General features: G+C 39.2%; 1 protein-coding gene across 1 annotated transcript in view; it reads right to left on the reverse strand.

The window, feature by feature from the left end:
- AKAP6 (A-kinase anchoring protein 6) overlaps positions 1-17,684 on the reverse strand; it is a 373,547-nt gene that overhangs the window by 139,262 nt on the left and 216,601 nt on the right. Inside the window, exon 7 of the mRNA XM_060143847.1 lies at positions 3,527-3,675. Within this exon, the coding sequence (XP_059999830.1) occupies positions 3,527-3,675 (149 nt within the window). The remainder of the gene's footprint in view (positions 1-3,526; positions 3,676-17,684) is intronic.

Here is a 17,684-nt window from a genome sequence, read left to right on the forward strand (position 1 = left end):
TCCCTGACACCCTCTGCTTCCCCTTCTTCCTCATTGCACAGGCAAATACGGGCTTAATGCTGCACTCTCTTGCTAGACTGTTTCATGAAGGCAGGGACTACGGTCTGTCTTTGTAAGTGCTCAATAAATGTTTGTTCAGATTAAATTGGAAAACTCTTCCCCTGACCTAGGCTTCTTTCGAAAATCATCTCCAGAGTCCTCTCTTTCTGCTGTCTTTCCTGACCTGCTCCAACTCCCCCTACTGCAGTCAGCATTGAGCTTCACCTTCCATAAGCCCTGATCCTGACTCCAAGCAGATTTCTAACTCAGCACTTGTGATCCTTTACTACATGTTGTTTACAGATCTGGCTCCTCCTACCAAACTGTGAGTCCCTCAAGGGCAGGGACCATTTCATCTCTGTACTTCATATAGGAGGTATTTAATAACATTCATCAAATTAATGAATGAAGTCAATTCTGTTTTCACTTACCACCTGCTTTGCAATGTTTTTGCTCAAAATTCCTTGTGGCTTTAATGAAATTGCCTTAGGACTCTTCCATTTTTCCATAGTAGGAAGATACCATAATTTAAATTTTATACAGTATGGAATATGCATAACATGTGTTTTAGGGGGAAAAATGTTTATCAAGGGTCTGAATGAAATTCTCAGAGAGAGGGCAAAGTGTAACTTTATGGGTTGTCCACTGCATCGTGACCCAGGACTCTGAGTTGAGGTCCTGGACAAGCCAGTCACCCCACCTTTCTGCCTCTCAGTTCTATCATTTATAAGCTGAACAAAAGACCTGGTTTTTAATCTACACTAAATCTTGATATGGATGCTACTTAATGAATTAAACAAGATTTTGAAATTCATTAAAAAAATGAAATCAGATAACTCCTTGATAGAAAGAGGTGTTACAAAAAGAGATGGTTATACTTTACAAAGTACACAAATTATAAGTGTTCTTGACAAACTCTGCTCAGAACATCATGCCATGCACTTAGTAGGCCTTCAGTGGATATTTACTGGATGAAAGACACAAAACAATCTATAAGCTTTCATTTAAATCAGCCGGAATCAAAAGTACCAACCTGCTCCCACTGAGAATCACCAGTGATTGAAGCATTGTATGTCCCTACAGGAAGCCATGGTTTCCCACTTTGTGATGCAGGAGCCAGTGCCCAGAGTCTCCCACAGAGGGGCACACTCCGTTACTACAGCTCACACAGGTTCACATACTTTTGGGGAAATCTTCCCACTGCACATATTCATGACTGCTAAACACACATTTCACAGTTGTATATAAGCTGTGTTAAATCACCTTGATGCACACCTTTTCGTCAAGCCAGAAAGGTTATAAACTCATTTCTAAACAATACTTTGGTTATGCAAAATTCTTAGAAATTTAAGATCTCCATTCAGTCTAGTAGCTGAGTCTTCCCTGGAGTAACCTTATACATTTTTCAACTACATACTCTTCTTCGCATGCATGTAGGCACGGGGAGGAAATGAAAATATACAAATTGTATCACTAACTTAATGTTCTCTTTAGTAGATTGGATATCTATCTGCATATGGAATGAAGACCCTAGAAATCCCACACTATTCCCACAATTGCTTATCGGAAACAATGCTCATTCTATGTAACAAAATGAACGGTTAATGAAGTTTATGTATCATCGGAGCAGATAATTTTACAAGGCTGTGTTCTTAAGGCTTCAGAATTAAGGATTCAACTGTGGGAGCAAAGAGTCTTAGGGGCAGGACACCCCAGATAACCTCACCCACATACATTTCTCAAACAATGGTTTTCTGTATGTAAACAGAAAATAGAAAGGAGTATATGCTTTTTGTCCTTAGTATTAAATAGCTGCCTTTTCTTTAGCATACTGTTAAATTTCTGCACAATGCACAGCCTTCAGCACCCTAAGGAGCATAAACAAAGGATATCAGGCAAGTTCACGTACTCCCACTTTACAGAACAATGCTTGTTGTTAACTAAGCAATTCCCAGGGCAGATTTATGATTTGTGGAGCCCAGAGTAAGTACTCAGGTTGGGCCCTTGGAATCCAAGGTCAGAAGCACATGGTGCCCGCTCAACCCCCAGCACTTTTAGAAAACACGAAAATGTGACCTAAAGTTTGTGGTTATGGGTACACCAGAGACTATTTAGGCATTTAGAAAAATTAAAGCACGTTAAGGCCTCAAAACAGCGTATTGTTCATGCTCCAAGATTTAACCTTTTCTTTCTTATTTGCTGCTATGCTTGTCCTCTTGCGAATAAATGTCTTCTGAATTGTATAAGATGAATCAAATATATGTATAACATGTCTATGTATAACAAATATCTTAATAGAGCAACAAATTACATGGATAGGTAAATTTTAAAATTTGAAAAGTCCTTTCCCATTTCCTAAAAAAGAATTATGACTCTGATTCTTTTCTTGCATTCTTAGACCTTGGGTTATATCACAAGACAGGATTTGTAACTTGTGTTCTTAATTTATCCCCCAAATTTGAATTTTAAGTCACGTCAGAACCATAAGCACTTACTTCTTTCCTCCTGCCTTTTCAAGGAATATTTTGGCTAGAGTTACACCCCATAGATTTATACTGTGCTATTAACATCTAATAGAACTTGGGGGAACAGTTTCTCTGCCGTGTTGTCTGGCTCAAGTATAAGAGCGAAATAGGTCACTGTTTCCATTTTTATGAGTATAATTATTATCAAGTCATTAAAACTATGAAATAATTAAATTTCATTACACTCTTTTACTCTTTAATAATCACCTACTAAATATTCAAATTGAGCCAGAAAAAAATTTTTCTAATATATGTTTTTAAAAAATTCTATGCATGTATTATATATACATACATATTTATATATACACACACAGTGTTCGCATAACTTTAAAGTAATTTGGAAATATTTGAATGCGTGACTTAACTATTCAATAGCACGGGTAGTTAGTACAATATAAAGACAGCCATTAGTCCATTAGTCTCAGGCTGAATGAAATTGTTGGTGGGTCACTGAAGTTGCTGGGTCTTTTCACATACCATAGACAATAAGCGCTAGTCCATTATTCCAGTTGACTTTATGTGACAAACCGGTTAGCTCATAGTCCCTAAACAATTATTAAATATCTATATTTTTCATAAAAATTATGTTCTACCAAGTTTACAGTGAGGTTCTGGTATTTAAAAGTTGCTTCTATAGACTTTAAAATAAACAGTGAAGTTTAAAGAGGGGGAAATATACTGAAAAGAGTTATAGGCATAGTGTAGTGACAGAATCACTCATAAAATCACAAGGCTGTTTTGAAAACAATAATAACAAAGTTAGGAAGTTCTGGGTGAGATGACACACTGATAAAATCCACAGTCTTCAATTCTGAAGTGAATGGAAAAGAACATAAATGTCTCGTCTATCGCGCTTCTCTTGTTATCTAGGGACGAAATGCCTGCCTAACACCTACCAGTGGAACATCATTGAAAAAGTAGAGATTAGTGAGAATAAAACAACAAAAAGAATAGTTCCCTACCCATTGCCTCCTACTGAATGAACTTTTGACATATCAGCAAACTCTTCTTTCCTCTTGCTGCTGCTGGTATACTGCTCGCTGTACAGCTTGAGGGACATCTGCTCAACAGCATCTCTTTGTGCTTCCAGGTAGCATAGTTGAACCTCAGCCTGGAGAGAGAAAAAAAGAGGAATTGCTGTTTTAATCCAGAAGGAATGCATTTCAAGTGAGGTGTAACAACTCAAAGAATGGGAATTGTTCACATCATTATCCTGCTCCTTTTCAGGTTGGATTTAATGGGATCAGCTGGGCATATTACAGAATTATATTTTAGATTTGAATCTTATAAGTTCCTCCTTAAAATATGACCTGAATAAATGAATTCTCAGAAGACTCAGTAAATATCACAAAATATCCCTGAGATCGTAATACTGTATGATGAGACTTTACATAAAAATTCTGTGAAATTCCTTAATAATATTCTTCCTCGTATTGCCACATATGTAACATTTATTCTTTTAAAGATTCCCCCTCCGATCCATACATTTGCATGGACACATACTTTGAATGCTTCTCATTATCTTCCCCGAGGAGAATAAAAAAGCCTAGTATTAATTCAATACCTTTCCAATAGTGACAACGGACTTCCTGTACTACATTTTTTTTTTTTTGGTTCTCTGAATTTTGTCTTAATAATGTTAAAATAGAGAGAACAGTGATTTTGCTTACATGCAGGCTTGAATTGTTAAATCTTTCATAGATACTTGGGGCTCACTGTAGTACAGGGAGAGGTAGTAAGTTCACCATGCTGTTTTCTATCAAACCAAGGCCAAAAGAATGCTGAATAATATTTGGCATGGAATAGCATTGAATAGATGCTTTATTTATTGCAGCTGTTGTGATCCCTGTGGCTTTAGAGTTCCCTAGAACACCAGATGAGACGGGGAATGAAGTCTTCTCAGTGGCATGCTTGCCTATGGTGAAGGGGAAAGGGCAATGATGAGTTATGTTCACTGTGGACCAAAGGAGCTCTTATTTTCTTTTGGCGCACTTCACTAAATCCAACACGTCCGTTAACATTTCTCAATAGCCTTAACACTTCTGCTTCTTTATAATTTAATTATATATATTCTCCTACAAAAAAACAGGTCTGAGTCAGACCTGTTTGACCCAGGTCAGAATTCTATAACATGCAGGAAAAGCAGTTGCCAGAATGGAAAAGCAAAGTCAGACATGACCTCCTACTCTTTGCATCCAGTGCCAACCAAGGCCTTTTGCCTGGTCTCTGGTTTTACAGACTCAACCATGGAAAGAAAGAGAGAGTGTTGCAAAGTAGCAGCTGCTTAAAAGGGCAAATCAGGACTCTGTAAAGGAAATGGGTAGCTTATGAAATGTAAGATCTCAAACCACTCTAGAGTTCGCATTTTGTTGCTTTCCACAAGCAGCTACTTATGAATGTTCTAGATACTGAGGAAGAACTTTAAAAATGCTAAAATTACTATACTCATATAACTGAAGTTTCAGAAATCAGTTAAGAACTGCAATCTATGTATTGGTTCATGTAAACTCTTCTTGCCCAAACAAATTGGCTTGAATAAGAATAGACTCAACTGGATTAAGAATTATGTCAAACAGTATAAACAAAGGATAATGTTACACGGAGTACATTCAGTATGGGAAGAGGGGTATGGCTGATGGAAAAGCACAAAGGAAATACTAGATTTAGTGTTATTCGGCATATTTATTAATAGATAGTGAAAGAGAAGGTATGGAGTATATTAATGGCAACACAGAAGAGTGCCAACTCAGAGCTTTGCAGATATCATAGAATTTGGAGAAATGATACCTACAGACATAAGAATATTTTTTAACAGTTGGGGGGAGGTACATGAAACTGAATAGAGGGAGTCAATGATTAGAAAAAAACAACAGAATATATCTTTCAAAAGAGCATACAATATTCTTAAGTAACTAAATATGAGATAACTGAGAGATACTGAACAATAGTCAAAGAATTTAATGCAACTAGAGATTATCATACTAAGTGAAGTAAGTCAGAAAGAGAAAGAGAAATACCACGTGATACCACTAAAATATGGCACAATGAACCTCTCTACAAAACGGAAACAGACTCATAGACATAGAGAAGAGACGTGCGGTTGCCAAGGGGAGTGGGGGAGGGAGAGGGATGGACTGGGAGTTTGGGGTTAGTAGATGCAAACTATTACATTTAGAATGGATAAACAACAAGGTCCTACTGTATCCTGAACCATAATGGAAAAGAATATAAAAAAAGAATGTCTGTGTGTGCATAACTGAGTCACTTTGCTGTACAGCAGAGATTGCCACAACATGGTAAATCAACTCTACTTCAGTAAAATAACAGTAATAATAATTTTAAAAAAGAACTTAAAAACAATCTTTCCAAATGCTACCCCCCCACCCCTCCCCTCCTCAATGCTATAGGGATACTGAGGAGGACATCCCACACAAAGTATTCTATTGGTAACCCCATTAAAATATTGAATCTGCACCATTAGATGCCAAGGGGCATGTCTGATCCCTACAGGTTCCCATTAATTTTTAACCACCCTAAGGTAGCAAATTAGACCACTGCTTGCTCTGGGTAAAGATTTCACAAATGTGTGCCACTGGTCACAAAAAGCATCATCAAGAGGGAGGCCAACTTAATATAGACTCATCACTACTATAGAAGAATAATTGAAGTTCATCCCTTTGAGATCCTAGGCCATTTCTGTGCACAGAGGGAAACACCTCTCATGACAGGGATACATGGAAAGGAGCTCAGAGAGAGACAAGTTGCTGAGAGCAACTTGAAAAATAATTAGTCACCTTACAAAAGTGATTGAAATGTTGTTAATCTAAGACTTTTATTGCACAATATCTCAAAGGCATTTGACATAGGAAACTTCCCTGTGCTAACAAGGAGATGAATTAGATGGCCCAGGTCTTTTCTATCCACCTCTATTTCTATCTCTGCTTTCAGTGATTCATTCCTAAACGTGATGATAAAAATAGAACCAAAGTTGCTTCTTCTGCTAAGGTTGAATGACTTTGCCAGTCTAAATCTCTCTGCAAACTGTCTTAACTTTTTCTCATACTGTATCTTAGTCCAAAGGTAAATTTTTTTTTTTTTTTTTTTGCGGTACGCGGGCATCTCGCTGTTATGGCCTCTCCCGTTGCGGAGCACAGGCTCCAGACGCGCAGGCTCAGCGGCCATGGCTCATGGGCCCAGCCGCTCCACGGCATGTGGGATCTTCCCGGACCGGGGCACGAACCCGTGTCCCCTGCATCGGCAGGCGGACTCTCAACCACTGCGCCACCAGGGAAGCCCCAAAGGTAAATTTTTAAGAAAAAGATTTGAAGAAACTATAGTTCTTAAAAAAATAGTAACACTGAATCTTTGATTAAAAGAATTTCATTTCTTAGCATCTATTACAATTGTGGATGCTTTTAAAAGTGACTACATTTTACAAATGGAAACTAAGACATTAAATAATATTACTGATCCTACTAATCAATCAATGGGATTGATTGTAATCAATGGGATTTAGCAACCTATTAAGGAAAATAAAAAGGAACAAGAGGGAACAGACTCAGAGACAGATCCACCTCTCACTTCCTGGTAGGTGCCGTCAATGGGAGTAGGAATATAAAAACAGCAGTACAGGTGAATGGAACAAATGAGCTGGAATTGAGTCTTTTGGTTTGAGGTACTAGTATGATTCCCCAAATGAGATGTTCAGCAAGCAAGTGGAAATATTAAGACTGAAATATAAACCCAGAGGCAATGGTTGACATTAGGAAAGGAAATGAGACTGCCATGGGAGATGGTGTATGATGAGAAGAGAAAAAGAATCAGTTCTCACTTATTCTAATCTAGGCCTGCATTACACCTTAGCTGACCTAATGCGATGGATTCTCAAACACTCTCCCTCCTTCTTTCTCCACCATCCCCAAATCTATTTTATAGACAGTTCATTGATCTTTTTGAATCACATCTGGGATCACTGGTTGTTGGTATTTCAGGGCTTAATTCTGGATCTCTTTTCTTTATTTATACTCTCTTCCATGGCTTTCCATGCCATCTATGTAGTAATGGCCTCCTATTCTCTCCTCTGAGTGCCATAACTACCTACCCAACCAATCACCTGACATTGCTAACTGAATTTACTTTAGGCATCACTGTTTAAAACACTCTCCATTCTCATCCTTATCGTGTGCCCCGAAACTTTGTTCTTAGGACTTTCCCGTTAAATCAATGGCACCATCTGTTGCTTAGGTCAGAAACTTGAGAGTCTTCCATGACTCCTCTTCTTCATTTTCCACAGCCAGTTACTCCCTAAATTCTGTTGATTCCTCTTTCAAAATGTCTCTCCAGTCTGTCTTCACAGTCTGCATTGCTGCCAGACTGGTCCAAGCCTTCATCATCTCTCCCCTGATGCAATTATCTTCTAATATGTATCTCCCCTCACCCATTCCTGCCCCTCTAACCTCTTCCCTTACAGGACCAGAGTGGTCTCTATAAAACTGAGTTGGTTTCATACTGCATTCAGATCTAAAACACAAACTTCTTCCACAGCTCATTAGATTTGGTTCCTGCCTGTCTCAGACCTCATTTCCTACTTGTCTCCCTCTTGATCACTATGCACCGTCATGCTTGCCTTCTCCCAGCTCTTTAAACAGCTCTTTCCTGTCTCAGGACCTCTGCATATACTGTTCCCTTTCTCTGGAACATTCTCTTGGTAACATCTTCTCATCCTTTAGCTCTCAGCTGACATGTTACTTCTCAGAGAGGCCTTCCCTGACCACCCTATCAAAAGTAGATCCACTCTATCTTTCTCCATTTCGGAAGTGTTAATTTCCTTCACAGCACATATCACAACTTAAAATTCTTACATTTGGGGCTTCCCTAGTGGCGCAGTGGTTGAGAGTCCACCTGCCGATGCAGTGGACACGGGTTCGTGCCCTGGTCCGGGAAGATCCCACATGCCGCGGAGTGGCTGGGCCCGTGAGCCATGGCCGCTGAGCCTGCGCGTCCACACGGCAGAGGCCACAACAGTGAGAGGCCCACGTACCGCAAAAAAAAAAAAAAAAAATTCTTACATTTGCTGGCTTACACTTTTTCTGTCTCTGTCTCCAGACTCTAAGCTCCATACAGGGACACTGTCTGTCTGTCTCCTCAGCCATTTTGTATTCCCACCTTGACAGTATCTGGAACATGATAGGGGCTCAGTAAATAATTTATTACTCATATATTCACTGAGCCTTTATCATGTGTCAGGAACTGTACCAGGGACTGTGGGTACAAAGAAGAACAAAACATAGCCCCTTTTCTCAAGGGACTGCAGTGTAGTGGAGGAAAGAGCCATGCCAACAGATACCTACAAATGTGCCAAGTGAAATGATTGTGGGGGAAGATGGGAAATAAAAGAACTAATTGCCTGAAGGTGAGGAGTAGGCAGTAAAGGCTTGACAGAGGTGGCATCTGAGCCAGATCTGGGAGCATGGCTATGACTTTGTCAGGTAAAGAAGCAGATGAATATCTTTATAGGCAGAGTACCTCATTTTGTTCAGAGGCCCAGAGTTATGAAAGGATGTGGCATGTTCAGAGAATGGTGGCTGGAGTTTTGGAGGCATTTGGATGAAGAGGCTAAAGTAGAAGGGGATAGGCTATGGAGTATGTCAGGTTAGGGAGTCGGAACCCTATCCAATGACCTGCCAACAAAAGAGGACATTGTTTCTGTGATGGCATTATCTTCCTCCATCTCCCTTTTTTCTGTCATGGGAACATAGGTGTCTGATGGATGAGTCCAAATATGCTCATAAAGTTCCTACCTCCTGGTGTACTTTGAGAACATTGCATTGAGAAGGGAATCAACAGCTTCCAAGAGGCCAGAAGCCCAGCATCCCAAACAGGGGGAATGCCTAAGAGATTCTACTAACTCATATCTCTCTAGTAAACGTTTAACATAATGTTATAGACTCAGGACACATAATGTCATAACTTTTCAATTTGTATGTTGAAGCCTTAAACCCCAATGTGACTGTATTTGGAGACAGGGTCTTTAAAGAGGTAATTAAGGTTAAATAGATCACAAGGGTGTGGCCCTAATCCAACAGGACTGGTGTCCTTATAAGAAGATGCAGAGCGCTCCCACAGAGAAAAGGCCATGTGAGGACACAATGAGAAGGTAGCCAGTCATTTACAAGCAAGGAGAGAGGCCTCACCAGAAATCCAACCTGCCAAACCTCCCAACATGTTGATCTGGGACTTCCAGCCTCCAGAACTGTAAGAAAGAAATAAATAAATCTGTTGTTTAAGCCACCTAGTCTGTGGTAGTTTGTTATTGCCACCCTAGCAGACTAATACACATAATAAAGTTAGAAACACTGCCTTCTCATCTGAGGTTTAATACAATTGCTTTGCCGCTTATCATTGCTAGTATGTTTTCCCCTTTTATTTTGTATGCACCTATAGCTTAAATCACTACAGATACGCTTTCAAATTTAGACTACAAAATAATAATATAATCAGAACACAAGACAGTGTTCTAAAATATTTTATTTAAATTTGGCTTGGTATGTGGTGATCCAAATTCAACGATCTTCTCCAGGGCCTGAATAATTACTCAACCATCTACCTTCCTCTGATATTGTGTCTAATGACAAAATAGTTAGCCCATGAAAAATTTGGTGGTGGGGAGGTAAGTTTCAGTTATTCTAACAGTCTTTAAGGATTAAACACATACTTTTATAATCACATATAGACATATGCCTTATCCTTGCCCTAAAAAGCACTGATTTATTTAAGAAATATCAATTATTTCATTATCACTGCACGTCACAGCATCCTTTGTTGGGTTAAGTATCCTGAGAATGTTAAATAATTAATTTTACTCTTTCTTAACTCATGCCATTGTAGGTCTGCCTGCTCATTCATATTGTACTTCATAGCTTCCCACCACATCTACCCACCCACTTGCATCTGGGTCCACATCCTCTGCTTTCTCTCCTTTTTCTGTGGAAACAGTCCGTATTTCTATCCAAGACCAATCCCCTCTACTTAGGCACTAGACCCCCTCTTATCTACACAAAGATTATCACCCCAGCAGCAAACCACCCTTCTCCCCTTCATCAAGTTTTTCCTCTCTACTATAATTATTCTCATTAGCACATTACCACCCCAGCCCCAGATGCTGTTTCTCCCATGTTAAAAAAAAGAAAAAAGGAAAAATAATCTCTAGACATCAGTTGATACCAATCTATCCTCTGGCTAAAGCCCCATTTCTCTGTTCTCCATTACAGCAAAGTCACTTTTACATGTATTATCTATACTCACTATGTCCAATCCCTCTCCTATTTTCTCTTGAATACACTCCAACTAGGCTGTTGTCCAAATTCCCCAGTTGAGTCCTCAGTCTTCAACCTATCCGGACATGCTCCAGCATGGCTTGTGGGCATGCTCTAGGGGCATTTGGTCTTGTTTGCAAGCTAGCTTGGTCCCTAACCTCCCTCAGGTCTTGTCTGAAAATGTCATCTTCTTATTCAGGTCTTATTTGATCTTCTACTTAATACTTCAACCGACCCCCACCCCCAGCAATCCTTATCATCCTTTATACATATTCACCATGTGTAGCTAAAATATGTAACTTATTTTGTATTGTCCATCTTCCCCCAGTGGACTGAAAGCCACGTGAGGACAGGGACTTTTATCCATATATTCATTGCTGCATCTCCAGCACCCAGCACAGCACACAGTATGTGATAGGCACTCTATACAAATTAGCTGAATAGATCTTACTGAGTTTGAAAATCTAAAATGGTTTAAAGTCTACAAAGAAATAAAACAGATAGTTTGAAGGCTGTAGCCTCAGCTTGATTTTTAAAATAGTTGGCTTCATTTTCTCTTAGAAAGGAGACTATTTTTTTCTTTGACAGAAAATTATTGTAATATACAACTTGTTTACTTTTATCTAGGAAAAAAAGGAAGAAGAAAAGCTTCTTTATTTCGAGTCATTTGGTAATATTTTATTCAGCTAATAGAGTGATCCTATACTTCACGTATTATATTAGAAACTAACCACGATGGTCTCACACTTACAGAATGAAAATTTCGGCTATTGTCATCATGCAGTAAGCTGCACAATCCATTTCAAAATGAAGTTTTAAGTCTTCTGGGTAAGAACTTGTTTTAGCTTAATAAAATCTGATTTCCCATTAAAAAAGAGTCATTTGAGCTTTTGGAAGAAACATTAGCAATGTCACACTTTGGAAGAATCCACACCAATTCAGGAGGACCATGGAGATCCATCAATACAATGGAGGGGAACTGTACTTTTTCCGACAATCATTTTGTCATTTGGGAATATCTTCCTACTTTTACTAGTTGTTGTTGTTGTTGTTGTTGTTGTTGTTACCCTTTGATGCACTGTCTCTAATCACATGCCTTTTTCTCTTACTCCTTAGACAAATATTTACTATGCCTCCCCTCTCGCCTCCCCATAGTATCCTTCTCACGCAACTAGCCCAACTTGCTTCATTCTTCTGGAAACACCTTCAGTCTCTAGACCCCCACAGGCTCTGACAAGGACTTTCAGGGTTGATTAGAATCTACACTTGGAAATCTCCATGCTTTTGTTTGGCAGAATTCCTCATACTCACTCCAGGATTTAGCGTTGTCACCTCTACAGTGTTTTCTTCCCCCAAGATCCCAGTTATTTTGTGCGTTGTTGCTTTTGCCATCACTGTTGGAGGTTCATGGTTTCCTGAAATAACTCGTCTTTGGAATTGAATTCAAAGTGCATTTCCTTTGTCTAGAAATGAACTCTCTGAAGACATTTATCACACATCCATGATTAGCTACATTCTAACTAAGTACAAAGAATATTTGGCATTATAAAGGATGAGAGTCTCTCTTCAGCCCTGTGTGCACAACTGAATGGAGTAACAAAGCCTCCTTCTCCTACACAGTTGGAGCAGGGAGTCATAGGACTAAGGAGCAATGTTTCTCTTTGGAGTAAAGCTGATTAGAGGTCTTCATCTGACAAACATATTTTGGGAGTCTCTTATATGTAAGACATTGTACAAGATACAAATCTGGGTCAGACATGGTGCCTGTCCTTAGGGAACCTAAACATAGAATTACAGAAAATTATGTTACATAATAGGAGCTAAAATATTTATTCAAGGATATGACCAATATTACACTTTGAAAATGTTGTCAAAGAAACAGTAAGTTCATTAGAATATTCTTTTTATCAATGGATAAGAAAGTTATAAAAGTATTTAAATATATAAATATTTTCCCATTTAAAGTTAAATATACATTAAAAATTTAACAAGAATCTCAAAGCTATTTCAATATTATACTTAGCAAAGATTACTGTATATACTAATCTGTACATTAGGATATAAAACTTCTCTGACCATATTGGCAGCCCCAGAAAAACTAGCCTTAGGTTCCCAAGGTTTACTTATATTTATATTCATGGATAATTAACTCAGGACAACTGCAAAAGATAACTGATTTAAGTAAAAAATATTATATCTTTAAAATGTCATCTTTATTTCTATTGACTTGGTGCTATTTGCAAACCATTAAAACCATTCACTGTAATGTTTAAGAAATTCAATTTTAAAGCTATGTCCTTAATGATATTTGTTAAATGGTAAGCATTTAAACAAAGCAGAAAAATTAACATGAATGCTATTTTCATTATTTCTTCTGCATTTGTGTGTAAAGAAAAATGTTTCCTTCCTCCATGTTAATGATAGATGAGATGTTTAGTAAAAACAACGACAATAATGTCTCCACCTAACAAATATAAAGAACAAATATATCACACAATCGCATTTGTGGGTAGCCTTATCCACCACCACCCTCCTCCTCTTTGCAATGGAAGTAGTTAAAGCGATTAAAAATTCAGCATCCTATGTCATGAGCTAGGGTGGGAAAGGAGTGTGATTACACTGTGTGGACTGGAGGGGATGATCAGAATTTCGATGTTTCTCCATTACTGTTTCCTTAGCAAATCTCTGCACGATGACACAGGCATCAAGTCTGTGTTTATATTCTTCAGCTGTATCCTTATTCCCATCTTCCAAATTCCACTACAGCAAATCCTTATGTACTTTCTGGCAGAAACTAAAAATTAAAGATGTATAATGTGAAGATATAATCTTAGTTTCTCTTGCCCTGCAGGACTGGCAGTTCCTTCCCAAGTACAATTATGTTGGCAAATGCTGCTATTAACTCTATGACTACAATGTGCACTCCAGCTCCTTTGAAATTCTATAAAATAGTTGTCCTTAGATGGTGATAGAAAGGAAGGAATGAAGCAGGAACAACAAGAATTACTTTACATACTAATAATAACAATTTAGCTATCAAAACAGAACTGAACAAGTCTGCCTTTATACTGTCCTTTTAAAAATTTAGCCTCCTAGGGTTCTAATAATCAGGGCCTATGGTTCAGGAATGCACGGTAGCACTCAGCTCAGTGCCTGTATCCTCATTTCAAAGAGAATCATTCAAACCGACATCCACCCTGTCAAGAGTCTTGACTTTGAGCTGCTAATGTAGAATAAAAATCAATATAAATTTTGATCATTTGATGAATATTTACTTCTTTCTTTAGTGTTTGGGGATTTAGAATTGAAAAGTGCTGAATCAAGTCATTTTATTTTTTTGTGTTTGTGCCAACACCAATTTACTACCCTCCAGAAAGTTCCTGAACAAGATGTCTCAGGTGGCATGCATGTTGGTTTTTCCTGTCAATCATAACAGTATGTCAGTAGGGAACCATAATCATTTCCCTTTCATACTCTTAGTGTTCCAAAAAGGAATATTTTGATTACATCCCTGGAAAAGGTAAACTTTCTCATTTAGACACACTATTGTGAGCCTGGGTGTCTGTTGGTTTTGGCATTTGGTTGAGCCTCAATTGATACAATCTATTAAAAGTTAAACACTTTATCTTAGGCTCCAAGGATCTTGCACAATAAATAGAGTTTCCAATTGGTTCCTCTACAAGTAATATTCAGTATCACCCCCAAGACAAAGAGCTTTTATAGAAGCTGTCATCTTTCTCGTGCATTTTCTGAAAAATAACAAGAACACATTGACTAATCACTCTAATCAGCAGACCGATTTCAGAATAAAAAAGACTTTACATTTTCATTATAAATAAAAAGAAAATGCACTACAGACAAATAAGTCTAAAAAAAATGACAATTAAAATGTGATTCCAGAGACTTCCGTGGCGGTCCAGTGGTTAAGACTTCGCCTTCCAAAGCAAGGGGTGCGGGTTCCATCCCTGGTTGGGGAGCTAAGACCCCACATGCCTCGTGGCCGAAAAACCAAAACAGAAGTAATACTGTAACAAATTCAATAAAGACTTTAAAAATGGTCCACATCAAAAAAATCTTAAAAATAAATAAGTAATAAATAAAATGTGATTCCAATGTAAGTCTAGTTATATGAGTAGAGTAGCATGTCACCATTTTTATTATGATACCTTGATATATGTAACAAAAGCTTACTATTCTTGCACAATGTTTCCATAGTGATTTTTAAAAGAATATTCTTTCCTAATTTGTAAAAGACTAACTGCAAACACCAAAAAGGTAAGCTATTCTCATTTTTTAAAAAATCTCGCATATGACATAGTGGCAGAAGATTCAATATTAAGGAGACATTTTTGGTGGTGCCTTATAAATTAAATAAAAATGGCAGCAGCTGCTTTTCCCAAGGATGATCTAGCCCTGGACAATCACTAGATATTATGTAGACAGATGTTTTAAATAAAATAAGTATTTAGATTGCTAGATACCTTGCTAGATATGAAGGCAATTATAGGATGTCTTTGTTAAATTACATTTTTCATTTTTGTGAGGGAAAAAAAGAATTGTCCTGGAAACAGTACCGACAGGAAATGATCCTATATCTAAAACAGCTGGAGACTGTAACTAATATAAATTTACTTGAAAATAAAAATGCTGTGTGCCTCTGGAGACATGCAGTAACATGCCATAAAAACAGATGAGAATATAAAAGTATTTAAAAGGAGAGAAAACACATTTTATCTAGATATTATACTGAGATGTGATTCACTGATAAATGAGAAATATTTGAAGATGAAGAAAGAAAAGAAAGTCAGAAGTCATTTAAAAACTTAGATATTTTATTTAAAACCATATTTGTAGGAAATATAAAAATAATTTTCTAGGGAAAACGCTTTGCTTTTCAATATATTCGTTATTAATTAATTTACTAAAGTCATAATAAAAATGTAAATGCAGATAATAGTGTTTAATTAGGAAATTCTAATGAAAGCAGAGGATGCTTAGCATGAGTAAGGCAAGAACCCCAAATGCTGAATAAGAACATTGGAGTAAATCTCAAAGCTATATGTAAGAGCCTCCATAAAGGGAAGGGAGGAAGATGGCAGAAGAGTAAGACGCAGAGATCACCTTCCTCCCCACAGATACATCAGAAATACATCTACATGTGGAACAACTCCTACAGAACACCTACTGAATGCTGGCAGAAGACCTCAGACCTCCCAAAAGGCAAGAAACTCCCCAGGTACCTGGGTAGGGCAAAAGAAAAATGAAAAAACAGAGACAAAAGAATAGGGATGGGACCTGCACCAGTGGGAGGGAGCCGTGAAGGAGGAAAGGTTTCCACACACTAAGAAGCCCCTTTGTGGGCGGAGACTGCGGGTGGTGGAGAGGGGAAGCTTCGGAGCCGCGGAGGAGAGCACAGCCACAGGGTGCGGAGGGCAAAGCAAAGACATTCCCGCACAGAGGATTGGTGCCGACCAGCACTTACCAGCCCAAGAAGCTTGTCTGCTCACCCGCCGGGGCGGGCGGGGCTGGGAGCTGAGGCTTGGGCTTCGGTAGGATCGCAGGGAAAGGACTGGGGTTGGTGGCATGAACACGTCCTGAAGGGGGCTAGTGCACCACGGCTAGACGGGAGGGAGTCCGGGAAAAACTCAGGACCTGCTAAAGAGGCAAGAGACTTTTTCTTGCCTCTTTGTTTCCTGGTGCACAAGGAGAGGGGATTAAGAGCACTGCTTAAAGGAGCTCCAGAGACGGCGCGTGCCACGGCTATCTGCGCAGACCCCCGAGACGGGCATGAGACGCTAAGGCTGCTGCTGCAGCCACCAAAAAGCCTGTGTGCGAGTACAGGTCACTGTCCACACCTCCCCTCCCAGAAGCCTGTGCAGCCCGCCACTGCCAGGGTCCCGTGAGCCAGGGATAACTTCCCTGGGAGAACGCATGGGGCGCCTGAGGCTGGTGCAACGTCACGTCGGCCTCTGCCGCCGCAGGCTTGCCCCGCACTCCATGCCCCTCCTCCCCCCCTGCCCGCCACGGCCTGAGTGAGCCAGAGTCCTGAATCAGCTGCTCCTTAAGCTCATCCTGTTTGAGCGAAGAACAGACGCCCTCCAGCGACCTACATGCAGAGGCGGGGCCAAATCCAAAGCTGAGCCCCGGGAGCTGTGCAATCAAAGAAGAGAAAGGGAAATCTCTCCCAGCAGCCTCAGGAGCAGCAGATTAAAGCTCCACAATCAACTTCATGTACCCTGCATCTGTGGAATACCTGAACAGACAACCAATCATCCCAAATTGAGGAGGTGGACTTTGGGAGCAACATATATTATTTTTTCCCCTTTTCCTCTTTTTGGGAGTGTGTATGTATATGCTTCTGTCTGAGATTTTGTATAGCTTTGCTTTCACCATTTGTCCTAGGGTTCTGTCCATCTGTTTTTTTTTTTTACTTTTAAAAAGTCTTCTTCTTAATAATTATTTTTTATTTTAATAACTATTTTATCTTTATTTTATTTTATCCTCTTTTTTTCTTTCTTTCTATTTTTTCTCCCTTTTATTCTGAGCCGTATAAATGAAAGGCTCTTGGTGCTCCAGCCAGGAGTCAGTGCTGTGCCTCTGAGGTGGGAGAGCCAACTTCAGGACATAGGTCCACAAGAGACCTCCCAGCTCCACATAATATAAAACGGCGAAAATCTCCCAGAGATCTCCATCTCAACACCAAGACCCAGCTTCACTCAACAACCAGCAAGCTACAGTGCTGGACACCCTATGCCAAACAACTAGCAAGACAGGAACACAGCCCCATCCATTAGCAGAGAGGCTG

This window comes from Lagenorhynchus albirostris, chromosome 1 (assembly GCF_949774975.1).
Source record: "Lagenorhynchus albirostris chromosome 1, mLagAlb1.1, whole genome shotgun sequence".
In the NCBI taxonomy this organism is placed as follows: Eukaryota; Metazoa; Chordata; class Mammalia; order Artiodactyla; family Delphinidae; genus Lagenorhynchus; species Lagenorhynchus albirostris.